Source organism: Convolutriloba macropyga, unplaced genomic scaffold (assembly GCF_964194025.1).
Source record: "Convolutriloba macropyga unplaced genomic scaffold, txConMacr16.3 SCAFFOLD_1261, whole genome shotgun sequence".
NCBI lineage: Eukaryota > Metazoa > Xenacoelomorpha > Acoela > Convolutidae > Convolutriloba > Convolutriloba macropyga.
The window spans coordinates 26280-40000 of NW_027449379.1; the positions used below are offsets into that span (position 1 = coordinate 26280).

A 13721-nucleotide genomic window follows, 5' to 3' on the forward strand; every position below is an offset into this window, starting at 1 on the left:
AAGACACTAAGATGAAAAATTGAGAAACGAACGCTCGAAAAGATAGGCCATGTGCTAAGAATGGACAACCAAAGAACAAGAAAAGCGGCAGTATTGGGTTGGCGTACCAGTCTGGAACAAATCCCAAAACTCCTTGGTGACAAACGGAAGACCCTTTTTACTGGACAAAATTGCTGAAAGATGCGGGAATAAACTGGGGTGAAGCCCCCAAACATGCAGGGAACAAAAGGGTTTGGAAAAACCTAATAGCCCAAAGAATGAACCACCTATTCTTCTGGAAGAGAGAACCAGCTAAAAATTACACAATAAAAGAGGTCAAAAACAGAAAAACCGAGCCACCTCCACCATTACTAATTTGTGAAGTTTATGACAAAAAAATGCAAATCAATGGCAGGTCCTAAAATCCTCAAGAAACGAATGCATGAACCAACCAAACATTCATTTAATTTTGAGAACTGCAATGAAAATTCCAAAAAAGAATCGAATAGGAAAAATTACTTCAAAAAATGCAACCCGACGTCGATCAGGACCCCAGCCAAAAAAAATAGAGCGAGATGGAAAACATGTAATCTCTATGGGGAACAGAAGTCAGCCTCAAATTTTGCTCGAAACGAGGAAATATGCGCTCAAGTAAGAGGGCATGCTCCAGGAGGGGTGAAAGCCTAGAAGAAGAAGAAGACTGAACAACTAAACCCAGTTGTGTATATTGTTCCTTCCACCCCCGCTAAGGTAGGGTCGGAACAAAAATATCAGCATTAAAGAATTAATAGGATGCCTAAAACTCAATACGCAATCCTTTTGTTTCAAAATCATAATTCAGGTTTTGCTTATAAAATTTGAAAAGCGAAATATTATTATTTTTTATTATTATTGTAATAGGTTTACGCACCATAAATAGTCACAAATAAAAGAATTTTGAAGATCTCGAACCTTCTTATACGAAACTCATCTATTGTTTACCCATGGATCACATGGATATCTCATTTCACATTTCTGGTACATCGAAATCAGAAGACTTCAAACTCAAATCTTTCAACCCCTCTTTTCATTATATGGTCCCGGCTTAAAAACTCATGTCGCACACCGTACATTTTACACATAAAAACTTACTCGAATTTGTAGCTGTTCACAACTTCGTAAAAAAAAACAAATAATAAGAAAAACTTAATTGGTTGAATTTCTATTGCAACTCGCATTCCAAATCGCAGATTAAAAAGGCAGATTCTAGATGAGTACTTACCAGTATAATGTCTCTCAGGACAATTTAGTTCCTCAGTTAGGTCTTGAGTACTTCTAATGCGCGTACAAATTGTAGCCTGATTGAATAGCTTCGAAATTAACTAACACTGTTGGAATCCCGGTCTGATGTACATGTCATAATTGTTGAAGATGCTGTCCAGCAGTTGAGTCATCAATTTGCTCTTCCTCTTACTCTCCTCCAGTTCCTCCCTCGTCAAGTGTGACTCACCAGCCCCTCCTCCTCCCTCTCCCGATGCTCCACTGGTGTCCAGGGCTTCGCGACGTTGACGTTCCTCCAGTTCTGACCTCTTGAGAACTGCATCATCCATCACGTCTTGAAGGGAAGGGATGTCACGGCGGATCAGTTTGCGAGGAGCTGATGAGAACCTGTAATAGTTTTTCTAGTCTATCTATAAAAATTTCTTCGCCAACAAACCCGAATCGAGGTTTCACCCCTAATTCACCCCTAATTAGCGGGGATTAGGGTGCAATTCGTATTCCACTCCTATTTATCGGGGCCCAACGTCAAAACGGTTTTATCTAGAAACCGCTGATATATTTTTTGGATCTCCTAACATGATCAAAACCAGTTTTTAACGATTTCTTTTTGGCTCACATTTTGCTGGTATTTGTTCTTTTTCAGTTGCGTGATTTTATTCTGCTTGACCATCATCTGCTGTGAGTGCACAAATTCAGCCAGGTTACCTCTGGTTGGTGTTTACATAAGGACTTAGTGGTAGACATTTCTTCGATTTCATACAAGTATCATGAATGATTTCATACTCTCCGTACTTGATTTCAACTACCCGGACTTGAGTCTCAGAGCATTTCAGTACTGAAACATTGTATTCCAATTGTATATCGTCCGCCCAGTACTGTATCAGTGTATCCTAAGAGTATGTTGCAACCTCATTATGTGCAGTCTATTCGCATAGATTCTTTTTTTGTGAAAATAGCCTGTACATCCTTGATTTTGATTCTCATGATGTTCATAGTAAATTCATGAAAAAATTTGAAAATTTCGAAAAAAAATTGAAACTTTGGGCGATGCACTTTTTGAGCATGAAGATGACTTACAATCTTCAAACGTTGCAAGAAACGTATTAAGATTAGCAAAAAACCCGCCAAACCAGTAAATACACGCCGAAACCAGAAAAAAACACGCCAGGAACCTGACAACTGACAAATTTGGACTGAAAGTACAGATCTTTATGGATTTTATTTCAGATTGTGATGGATTTTTGTAAGAATGTTTTAATTTTAGCTGCCAAAAAGTTTTACCAGTCATCAAATTTCACCTTTTATTGAAGTAAGAAAAGAGAACAGATCCAAAGCGCTGTTAATTTGGTCAAGTGATCGAGTCACGTGAGGTGTGATTTACTGTTTAGTTGCAGAAGTTTTTAGTCAATCACGACTGCACTGCTCTCTTCAATTGATTCTAAATCATGAAAAATGGGGAAAAACCGGGCGAACTGAATGCAGACCTCAGATACTGAACAACTGAACTGAAATCAACTGACCTCAAATACTGAACTGAACTAAACAAATTTTTTGAATGCAATTATATACCAAATAGTTATTGTAATTTAGCTTTTAACATTGCCTAAGTTATATTTTTCACAAAGAAAAGAAAACTATATTTTTCATGTTAAACAGAGAATTAGGCTAAAAATCAGTCTGTTCAGAGTATTATCAGAAAATCGAGTCATTATGTTAAGACCGAGCTCAGAAAAAGTTCATTATGTCCAGACTAAGCTCAGAATTTTACTATGAATTTTACCATGAAATGTCTATAAAGTGTCATGATCAGAACTATGGGCATATTAAAAGTCATAATAAAAATACTATGATTCAGTACTGAAATATTATGAGACTCAGGTCCGGGTAGTATGAAACTAGAGAAATCGTATATGACCTAGTATGAAATAAAAAAAAACACTTTTGGAACGATGACGCGGGGAGGTGACCAAGGACGCTGGAATCCTTGTTTACCGTATCTTTTTCTGTGAGACCTTTTCGTATGTTTACTCTTTTTCTGTTTTATTAATAAGCTCCATCGGGTTTTCCAAATTGTTTGAATTTTGTTTATCAAATTGTACAGTCTGGTAAGCTTATTCGTAAATGATTGTTTGATGCTTGTTCGTCTTCGTTCCAAAAACTTTATTTGTTTTTCTTTTTCTTCAATCTTATCATTTGCTTTTTCTGATTTTATCAACGCTTCGATTTGGTATTCCATGAATTGTCTCACGGATTGTCGCCTAGTTTTCACCTGTTACATTCGTGTGACGTAGAGGAGCTGTGTGCGAAATGTTTATTCTTTCCAGTGACAAGACTTTTTTGACTTGTGGAGATATACGTTCACTATATCTGAGTTCTAAGGCCTGGAATTGGTTGAATGGATTTTTTATTTCTGTCAGTTAAATCGAATCATCTTAAATTCTATCAAAATTTAGCCAAAACAGTTTAGTTCATGTTTATGTGGTTCAAATTGGCACTCAGTTTCAGCCGATATTTCGTTTTTTTTTTATTTTACTTGATTGACTATTACAAAGCCATGCATGCATTACTTCAACTATAGCACATAAAGTCGCTCTTTATTTTTGTTTATTTAGTACAGATACAAGCTACATCTTTTGAAATCTTTGTTCTTGCCGCCAGTGCACTAACTCCCACATAAAAACATCACAGTTAACTGCAGAATATAAAAGGTCTCCCGAAAGTTCGAAAAGACAGTATGTAACGACAACAATTGCTATTTGAGAACTAACTGCAAAAATATTATTCAAAGCAGTTGAATTCACAAAAAGATTGAGATCCAATGAGGGCTCTTCAATCAATTAAACACCAGAAGACGATTAGATAAATTCTCTTTATTGTTTTTGTAAAACAATTTGCTGCTATCTAGGAGGCTGTCGGAAAAAATTGAAGTCATAATTGCGGCTGTAGAATACTTTCAACTAATCGAATCTCAATTAAGTGGCTTGCGTTAAACAGCAAATAGACAAAGATAGATTGGGCCACAAAAGTGCCTCGAAAAATTAGAATGAAAACTTTTCAAAAAACTTGTGAACCCACCTATGAAGTTTTGGCAATACCCTGAAAGTTTATCTCAAAAGACGAAAAATTATCTCAAAAAATATCTCAGTTGAGTTATCCGCATATAATATTTAATTTTTCTAAAGCCTATCTCTTCTCATTTTTGAAGTATTTGTATTGCATTAATTCAAAATAACATGAAATAGAATAGTAAAGAAAAATTACCTCTAATAGACTTTATATAAAAAACGTCCACAAGTGAAATTAATTAGTAATTTAAACTCTTCTCACTGGTACAATCGTGTCCGCGTTTTCCCAGGTACGTTTCGCCAAAAATGAAAAACTTGCAAAAAAAATTGGGAAAATCAATTAACGTGTAAAAATGACTACATTTATATAAACTACAAATAAGCAATTTCTCAAAATTAAAAAAAAAGTCATTAATAAACTGAGATGATACAACAAAAATAGACAGGACGCTGACGCTGATTTTTCTTCGGTATAGTGAGCTCTAGCTACAGAAGATACAGATAAAGCAAAAAATATCCAAAACTGAGAATGTACTAACAAAAAAAGACGTTAAAAACTGATTTACAAGAGGGAATTAAATTCGGAATGAAGCAGTCCAATTTTCAAAGCAATTAGCTCTTGAATAGTTATTATACAGTGCATTCTCATAAGCTGTAAGCTCAAAAACTATCAAAAAAGAAGGCTCACAATTTCATCTAATAATTTTTGTTGATTGGCAAAGTCTTGAAAATTTTTTCTGTCTTTATCTTTCTGTATCTTTTTGCTCTTTTAATTAATTGAATCGTTGACCAAAATTTCATACTTAAGAAGAATTTCAACATTAAAACAAAACAAAATGTAAAGATGGAAATTTAATCAGTTTGTTTTCAATCATTTCTATATGCTCACGGAAGTATTGTTTATCATCAACTTGATCAAATAAAATTCTGAAAAAATGCACTCGAAAATTAGTTTTTTTTAATCAACAGCCTTCGACCATTTAATTTTGGGCGTCGAAGAAATCTTATTCTTTTGTTTGATTGTCAATATACTCATTAACCATATTGACTTAGTAAATAGATTTTTGTTGAAAATCAAATAAAATTGTCTTTCCACTAGTTTTTATGGCTTTATTTTTGCATCTTCTGCCCTGATCATTCCTGAACATTCCCTCCATTGAACATCCCCGAAAAATTTGTATTTAGATCACTACTATATTATTTCAAAAGTAGGAGTGCGCTTAAAGAACATTGAAGTAGCCCATTTCAAAAAACCTTTCTCCTAATAAGGTGCTCTGAAGTGCTTTTGGTATTATGTTTTGCAGATTTAGACAATTACTTTATAACTTTGCTTAATTCAGAGGCGGACAAAGTCATTCAAGGACTCGATGCTCCACTAAATCATCCTCGTTTTAAAAATAAGTAAGAAAGTGTGAGCTAGCTAATACTATAACGTTATTGTCTACGTTTGCGAAACGTAGCTAAATTTAAAAAGCAATTGTGTACGTTTGCGAAACATAATACCAAAAGTACCTCAAAGCACTTTATTAGGAGAACGATTTTTCGAAATGGGGTACTTCAAAGCTCTATAATTGCTCTTCTAATTTTGAAATTAAAAATTAGTGATCTAAACACAAAATTTTCGGGAACTTAAGGAATTTTCAATGCAGCTGATGCAAAAATAAAGCCATAAAAACTAATGGAAAATGTATTTTTCAACAATGATTTTCAACAAAAAATCTAATTACTAATCAATATGGCTAACGAGTATATTGACAATCAAACTAAAAAAAGAAGCTTTCTTCAACGTCCAAAGCTAAATGGACAAAAGCCGATGATTAAAAAAACTTTAGTTTCAAGTTTTTCAAATTTTTATTTGATCAAGTTGATCATAAACCTTGCTTCGGCGAACACGCAGCAATAATTGAAAACAAACTTATCTGTTTCATATCTTTAATTTATTAGCGCTTGCATGTGTTGTATTGTTGAAATTATTCTTTAATATGAGATTTTGGTCATCGATTCAATTAATTAAAAGAGCAAAAAAAACAGAAGGATAGAGACAGATTTCTGCAAAATCTGGTTTTCACAGTCTCAATCTGAGATAAAAACAAATTTTAATGAGGCGAAGAGTTGCTATGAAGCAATTTCTAAAAATTAACAGTAAAGTTTTTAAAGGCATTGTCAACGTTAGTTTTGTGACTTACCCTTTCAAAATTTTTTTCAGAATAAATTTTTCCAGAATTCGCCGCTCATTAAAAATTGTTAGATGAAGTTGTGAGCTTACCTGTAATTTTTAAATTTATTCTACCTTTTTTTGTTGATTTTTGTCATTATGCGACAAACTTAGTGCAACCAGGTCCATATTTTTGACATATTTTCTTAGATAATTTAAGATATCAAAAACTGATTACTTTTTACAAGTTTTTTATACCTCCAGACTAAATTGAACCCCAAATACGCATGTAATTAAATCGGTTGCTTTGAGTTTTCCTCATACACTTAAGTTTGGACCTAGATCCTAATTGTGATATCCCTCTAGTCTTTAACGTACAATTCGTAAATGAGTATCTCTACCTTGTGAATGTTTTTGTATAAAGAAAAAAATTTTTTTAGTTTGGGAATACTGCTCTTTTAGTCCTACAAAGTTGAAACAGTCGTATTACGAAAATAAAAAATATCTATCTATGTACAAAATCTACAGGGTTTTATATCAAATCAAAATTTTGTTAATTAGACAGCATCATAATTATAATGTGGAACTAAAATTTCAAAAACTGGAATTGTCTTTCGCGTTAGGGACGGGAGGGGGTTGCGGTTGTTGTTTTTGTGACGCAGTCGTTATAGAACAAACAGATAAATCAGTATAGCAACAAACAAATAAGGTCTCTTTGAATATACGCACCACTTCGTGAAGAAGGCGTCGGTTGATGGAAGTTGCAGCAGAAGTAAGATTAGAGAAGTCTGTATCACCCAAAAGGACATCACGTCACAGTTGAGGGGGGCACGTGAACGCTGCAGGGTTTTGCAACTGGTGGGGGAGCCAGGGTGCCGGGTATTGCTTGGGTTGTTTTGGAATAGAGGAGGAAGCAAACGTGCAGCTTTCATTGTAAGGAGTTGAAAGTGTGAATGAATGAAGCAGTGAAGGAAGCGAAAAAGGGTTAAAGATTGATTGGGGGCATAAAAGTAAAGGAAATGTGTAAGTATTGGCGATGGACAGATGGCTAATTATATACACCAAGCGACACACTTGTTGGCGATAGTGTGCTTGTTTATGTGTATGTGTATATATGTGTGTGAGAGAGGGAGTGTGCTTATGTGCCGGGTGTGAGCCCTCCTGTTTGAGTTATGCTGAGATAGGGTTATATGTCTGTGTGTTTATCGGGCAAATTGTTCACTTCAAATTTCGTGGTTGCGGGTATTTTTCCACTTCTTCACAGTCTGCGTTCTTTGTTTGCTTTTCTGCTGTCGGCTCTTTCCTTCAACTTTTCCCACTTGGCCGAATCAACATCCGCTCTCCACAAATCGACTGCAAGTCGCTCTCTGCTGGGTTTAACACAAAAAAGTAAATCACAAGAAAAAATGGTAGGGTCAGAAAACAATGTGATTATATTGTATTAAGAGCCCCGGGCACAAACAACAGTGCGTGATGTGACAGACAGCGCGGGTTTAAAGCTACTTATTACTACCACTGGTGGTAAAAATAGTGATAGTTAGTTATAGTGGTGGCATTATTATCAGAAGTAGTTACAGTCAAAATGGCCAAAGTGGTGTTTTACGGGGTAGTTGAGACTGTGGTGGGGGTAGTATTGGTATTGGGCTAGTATAGAAAGTTGTGTTGGACTGCAGGGGTAGTAAATAAGGGTATAACAATAGCCCAAGTTGACAAAAGAGAAGGAAAAATCATTTATTGGGTCTTTTGGGAATCCCGTTTGATAAGTTACTCTGCATAATTTTCCCTTATCCAATGAATTTGGCTACCTCTGTTGTTTATCTAGTATCACAAATCAAACGAAACTGGCTCGCCCCATCAAAGCAACCTCAACCACCCCCCCCCCCCACCGCCTCTCCCCTCCCCTACACCACCCTCCCCATTTCTTATACTCCACTCTCCCCTCTTTTGCCCAATCGGGCCACTGCAGAAAAGGCATAGATCCAAAGAAAACGAATATTTGAGATCTAAACCCAAAATTGACTATTTTGCAATTGGACTATAAAAATTATAAAAACGACGCCGCCGCCGTTCTTTGAAGCAGTTACCTTTTTTCTCCTGCTCAACTTTTGCCCCCAACAAGAATCAAATTAACTCCTCAGCAATCTGCAATCTGAGCGCCTCTTTTTGAGTGAGAATAAAACAGTAGCCAATTTTTACCAAATCAACCTAAACTTTAAATAACCACCAACCACAAACACACAAGCACACACGTGGGCACAACCGAAATAGAACCTATTACTTAAAGCTTGGTAGAGTTATAAATATTTACTAACCTTTTTCGATATCAAGGTGCAAAAGTTGTCTGGAGTAATTGCAGAATATACTGTCATAATAATAAACTTCCCCAATAACCGATAGCAACTTTTTGGTAAATTTGGACCAAATTGTTTTCGCAAAATTGACCACTCAATGTTATCTGTTAAAGGGGTTCGCGGGCTATTTTCGAACTGTAGACACTATAGTAGTAGATAGCTTATCAATTTGAGCTTCCTTCTTTAATTTGTTTTTTTTTTTTCGTGGCTTTTTTATTTATTAAGAACGCGACAAAATAAAGTAAGTCAAATAAAAATCATCAGCAACAGTGATCAAATTCATATTTCATATAAAGTATTCGATTAGTAATAATTTGTATCAGTATTTTGCTTTTTTTCTCAAATAGTCATTCATAACGGTCAATTTAATGCTTTATGCTTTCAAAAAGGAAGAGTTATAAGTTTTGGAGAGCAAAACGCCCATTACCTTAAGTATGGGGGGGGGGGTGTAAATAGGAACTATTAAGAAGTTGTTACGAACAGGGGGAGAGGGGAGAGGACGAGTTGGGGGAGGCGAGATGGGGGGGGGTGGTGTTATGGAATAGCTAGATGATTTGTACTCGCGTGTGAGTGATGTTGAAGTGATGGATTTTGGGGACTAGGGAGTTGAAAGAGGGTAAAGGGTATATAAAATTTGAGCGATAAAGCAGTTGAGTTGCAATATGTGAGGTTATTATTTCTGGGCCCACAAACCAACAAAACAGTCACTTGCACTAACTAGGAGTTATAGTAGTAGTAGTTAGTAGTAAATATTATTGGTGGTAGTATTAGGTAGTACTGGTTATGGGTTATTTCTACTTCTTTTCTTATTACTTGGTTGGTAGCTGTTGTTGTGTTTGAGATTGGGCTTCAGAAGAGGGAAAAGGGAGAGAGATATGAAGTATACAAAACAACACCGGCTTGGATATTGCAGTGAACGAGGAGAGAGATAGAGAGATATAGATATGGAAAGTAGAGAGAACGGGGGGAGAGAGAGAAAGAGAGAGATATATAAAGATAGATAGCTAGATAGATAGATACGGTTGGATCTAGAGAAAGCAACGTAGCCTAGAAAACAAAACAAAATTGTGACGAATCAAAATTTAGAAATAACAAAAATTGTCTTCAATCCCAACAAAAACTCCCAGCAAATAAAAACTCCACAATCCGATAAAACGTATACAATAGGATATAGATATTAAAAGCAAGCAAGCCGTTTTTACTTCAAACTTACGCACACGTACGATTTTGGCAATTTTTCCACGGCTACCCGATTGTTAAAAACTATAAGAACGCACTACCACTAGAAACAAACGCCTGCTATATATATTATAATGGACTAAATTCTGTTCCGTTCGCAAATGATAAAAGTGGAGATTTTGTAGAATTAATGTTTTTCCTTCTATCGCTGCTGAATTTTCTCTCTCGAAAACAAGCACAAATGTCACATTATGGAAGCTTTCTTCGCCTTCCCAAAAACTCACGCAATTATTATTCCTCCCAATAATTTTTCTCCTATTCCGCAATTTATTAGCCAATCGAAAACACCAACAGAAATGCTACTACCACCACCACAACTACTATTATTACTAAAGTACTACAACTATTTACTATTTACTACCTATGGTAATTTAATTTAGACCAAGAGTAAAAATTATTTCTCGCTCATGGTCCCAAAATACTCCATTTTCCTAATGGCTTTTCTCTCCTCTAAAACTATCGATTTTAATCTTACTCAAGTAACTTGACTAAATTTTTCTTTTGATTGGTGAAAAATAAACGAAACAAAAATACACAATTTGCTTGAAAAAATTAATCTTGCTTTTCAACAACGTTCACAGAATTTTGGCGAGTAAAGTTTTTCTCGTATAGTAGCAGTTGTTATTGTTGTTGTTGTTGTTGTTGTTGTTGTTGTTATTATTGTTATGATGGTATTGTGTTGTTATTACTAGAAAATGTGCCTCAAGCAGGTAGATATCATTAGGCAGCGTTTTATGATCAGAATTACTCGATTAAATTCCGTATTTGCCTGATAAAAAACAATAAGGTGCACACTAGGCACGTAATCAACACTATTTTTAATGAACTTTATGAAATATTTTGCTGCTGCGTCGTAAATGATACTACCCCAGCCCCCCCCCCCCCCCCCCCCAAAAAAAAAATCACCTTCTCTCTCAGCTACTTCTGTAAACAAACAAACAAACAATTTCACTTTCAACTACACACACAGTTCACTCACACACCAACGTACTCATGCATTCTATATGTACAATATCTTTTATTTTTAATTTGATACGACAAAATTTTTTCTTTAAGAAGTCTTCAATAAATGCACAAAAATTACCGCACTATACATTAGCCAATTGTATTCGTCACAAATGTTATGGAACAACAATCTACCTGTTTAATTAGCCAACTTATTTTTCACTCCTATCCTAGCTTTTCTCTTTCAATTTAGAGTTATTGACGCAGTTGGTTATTATAGTTATTACCTAGAAGTTATAGCAACGCCCCATTGCTGTAAGATGTTAACCAAAAATTGAATGACGAATGAAAAAGACACTTTTATATTACTTTAATCAAAAATGTGGGTCGCTGGGTTGGAGTATTCCATCCAAAGTTAACGGAATGTATTTCACAGAAAAAATGCCTTGAAAAAATGAGCGCCGACTGTTAAATTCCGAATTGGATTCAGTACGAAACGCGTGTGTGAACAAACAGCACGAAAGCCGAGAGGAGCGATTGTCGTGAGCTTAATATGCCCTTACGCAGACAGTACTTGTACGGGGCTAACAACTACAATTATCAATACTACTTCAATTACTCTTTTTTCAACAGTGATTTTTATAACCAGCATATTGGCGCTAGTCTGTCAGGATTCGTAGAAAGAGAGAAGAGGCATAATCCACTGAATAATCCGCCTTTTCCACCGTGTCCACCACCTCCACCGTTTGATTACTCTTGTGGTGTCAATCTACAATGTTATTATTCTTTTTCATCGCAATCCTCATCGCAAATATTCCGTAAGTTAAAAATCAATCGCATTTTGGAAATAAATAAATTTTTTACTTTTGGATTTGTATTTTTGTCTCATTAGCAAAGCGTACGTGTTTTTTGTCCTATAGTCCTCAACTAGATAAACAAATTTTAACCCTTTGCAAACAACTAGATTTTAAACCTTTGCAAACCCTTTGCTTTTAACTGAATATACAATCTTTTTGGATTTAGCGAAAACTTTTTACTCAATATCCTTGGACATTTTTATTCAAAAAATTGAAAAATATGGTTTTGGAGAAAACGCAACATTCTTAATGATTTCGTTTCTAATTAACAGGAAACAGTGTGTTAGAAACGGAATAGTAGAATCCGACTGAACAATTATAAATCACAGTGCTCCACAAGGTACTGTAATAGAACCACTAGTGTTCATACTTTATGTAAATAACTTCGGTGAGAAAATAGGGAAAAGTTCGAATGTTTTACAAATTGCAGATGACACAGCAATTTTATGTATAAAAATGAATAGTGTTTAGAACCAAAGGCTAAAACAAAATTGATGGAAACTGAACAATATGTGAAACAAAACAAGTTAACTCTAAGTGAAGGGAAAACAGAAATAATGGTTTTCAAAAAAGAAAAGTCACCAACAGTCAATTGCCTTGAATTTAAAAGTCATTCATTGAAAACAATAGATGAATGCAGATACTTAGGTGTTATTCTTGACAAGGAGTTGACATTCAAAAACAACTTAATAATGTGATCAGTAAAATGGCTTTAGCTATCAGATCAATTTATTTGGTACGCAATCAAATAATTTTAAAGGCTCGAATAAATCTCTTCAGATCTTTTGTTTTGTTGCATTTAGAACTTAGTGCAATATTTTTCCAAAATTTGCCATCCTACTCAATTGACAGAGACAACAAACAAATTAGATGAGGCATAAAAGTTTGCTTTTTTTGAACAAAATATGACAGTGCGCATAAACTATTTCTTGAAAATGAAATATTTCCCGCAGATCTTCAAATAGCAAAAACTTCATTCAATGGACTTATCGATATTGTCCAACTAACAAACATACAAGACCAAAAAAATCAGAATAATCGCAGACGTTGAAATTAAATTGAATAATCGTACATATGGTTTTTCTGTCACAACAATATGTAAATCAGAATGGAGTCAAAACTCAGTTATAAGAAACTTTGTTCGGCAAGGGAATAAACTTCCAAGAGCTCTGAGAAAGGAAAAATCAAAGAAAAAAATATAAAAAAGAATTAAAGGAAGAGATGCAAAAAAAACACGAATGAGTTCAAACGAAACAAAAAAATTGAAGGCCTTAAAAGTTTATTATATAAATTATTTCACGAAAACTAGAAACTGAACCATAATTTTTTTATATTTTGTATTTAGTTATTCAAAAGAAAGATTTAGTATGTTTTATTTATAATATTACAACATGTATCTTTAACCTTGGGGTTATTCGAGTTTACATGTGTGAGATTTAAAAAAAGTGTGTTCTTGCTGAGCAAAAAATTATATATGCTCTATATTTGAGGCTGCATGAAAACTTTTTTATGGTCTATTTTTGAAGCAAAATTAAGAAAAATTAATTTGTCAAATGTTTTTTAATCTAAAAATAATGAAAATTTCCGAGCGCAGACATTCAAGAAAAGTAATCTTGACAACATATAAGGTATTAAACAATAAGGTTTATCTAGCAACATAGCTAACCTGTGACTACAAGTTCCTACGACTCGACTTAAAGTTGCAAGATCTCGTACTATCAAACAAGATCAAACGGTTTAAAAATCCAACAATATACCTATCCGGTTCATAGAAGCATATTGTGGCCATGGATCATAGCATTTTTACGTCCGCTTTTTTACCATGATCTTTTTCTGATCATCTCATTTTTTATCATGAAAAGTGTAAACT

At 34.6% G+C, this 13721-nt stretch overlaps 2 protein-coding genes across 5 annotated transcripts in view; one reads left to right on the forward strand and one right to left on the reverse strand.

Annotated features, from left to right (window-relative positions):
* The window catches only part of LOC142354996 (uncharacterized), a 32248-nt gene extending 22161 nt beyond the window's left edge, over positions 1-10087 (reverse strand). For 3 of the 4 annotated variants that reach the window (XM_075407311.1, XM_075407309.1, XM_075407312.1), the window contains exons 1-3: positions 8772-10087; positions 7189-7826; positions 1346-1626 (exon numbers count right to left, since the gene is read on the reverse strand). In XM_075407311.1, the coding sequence (XP_075263426.1) occupies positions 1346-1626; positions 7189-7391 (484 nt within the window). In that variant the 5' untranslated portion in view covers positions 7392-7826; positions 8772-10087. Of the gene's footprint in view, positions 1-1345; positions 1627-7188; positions 7830-8771 lie in introns of all 4 variants that reach the window. The other variant, XM_075407310.1, reaches the window with a different exon arrangement.
* A 496-nt stretch (positions 10088-10583) lies between these two features.
* LOC142354998 (uncharacterized) overlaps positions 10584-13721 on the forward strand; it is an 8908-nt gene continuing 5770 nt past the window's right edge. The window contains exons 1-2 of the mRNA XM_075407313.1: positions 10584-10759; positions 11202-11812. Of these exons, the coding sequence (XP_075263428.1) occupies positions 11769-11812 (44 nt within the window). The 5' untranslated portion in view covers positions 10584-10759; positions 11202-11768. The remainder of the gene's footprint in view (positions 10760-11201; positions 11813-13721) is intronic.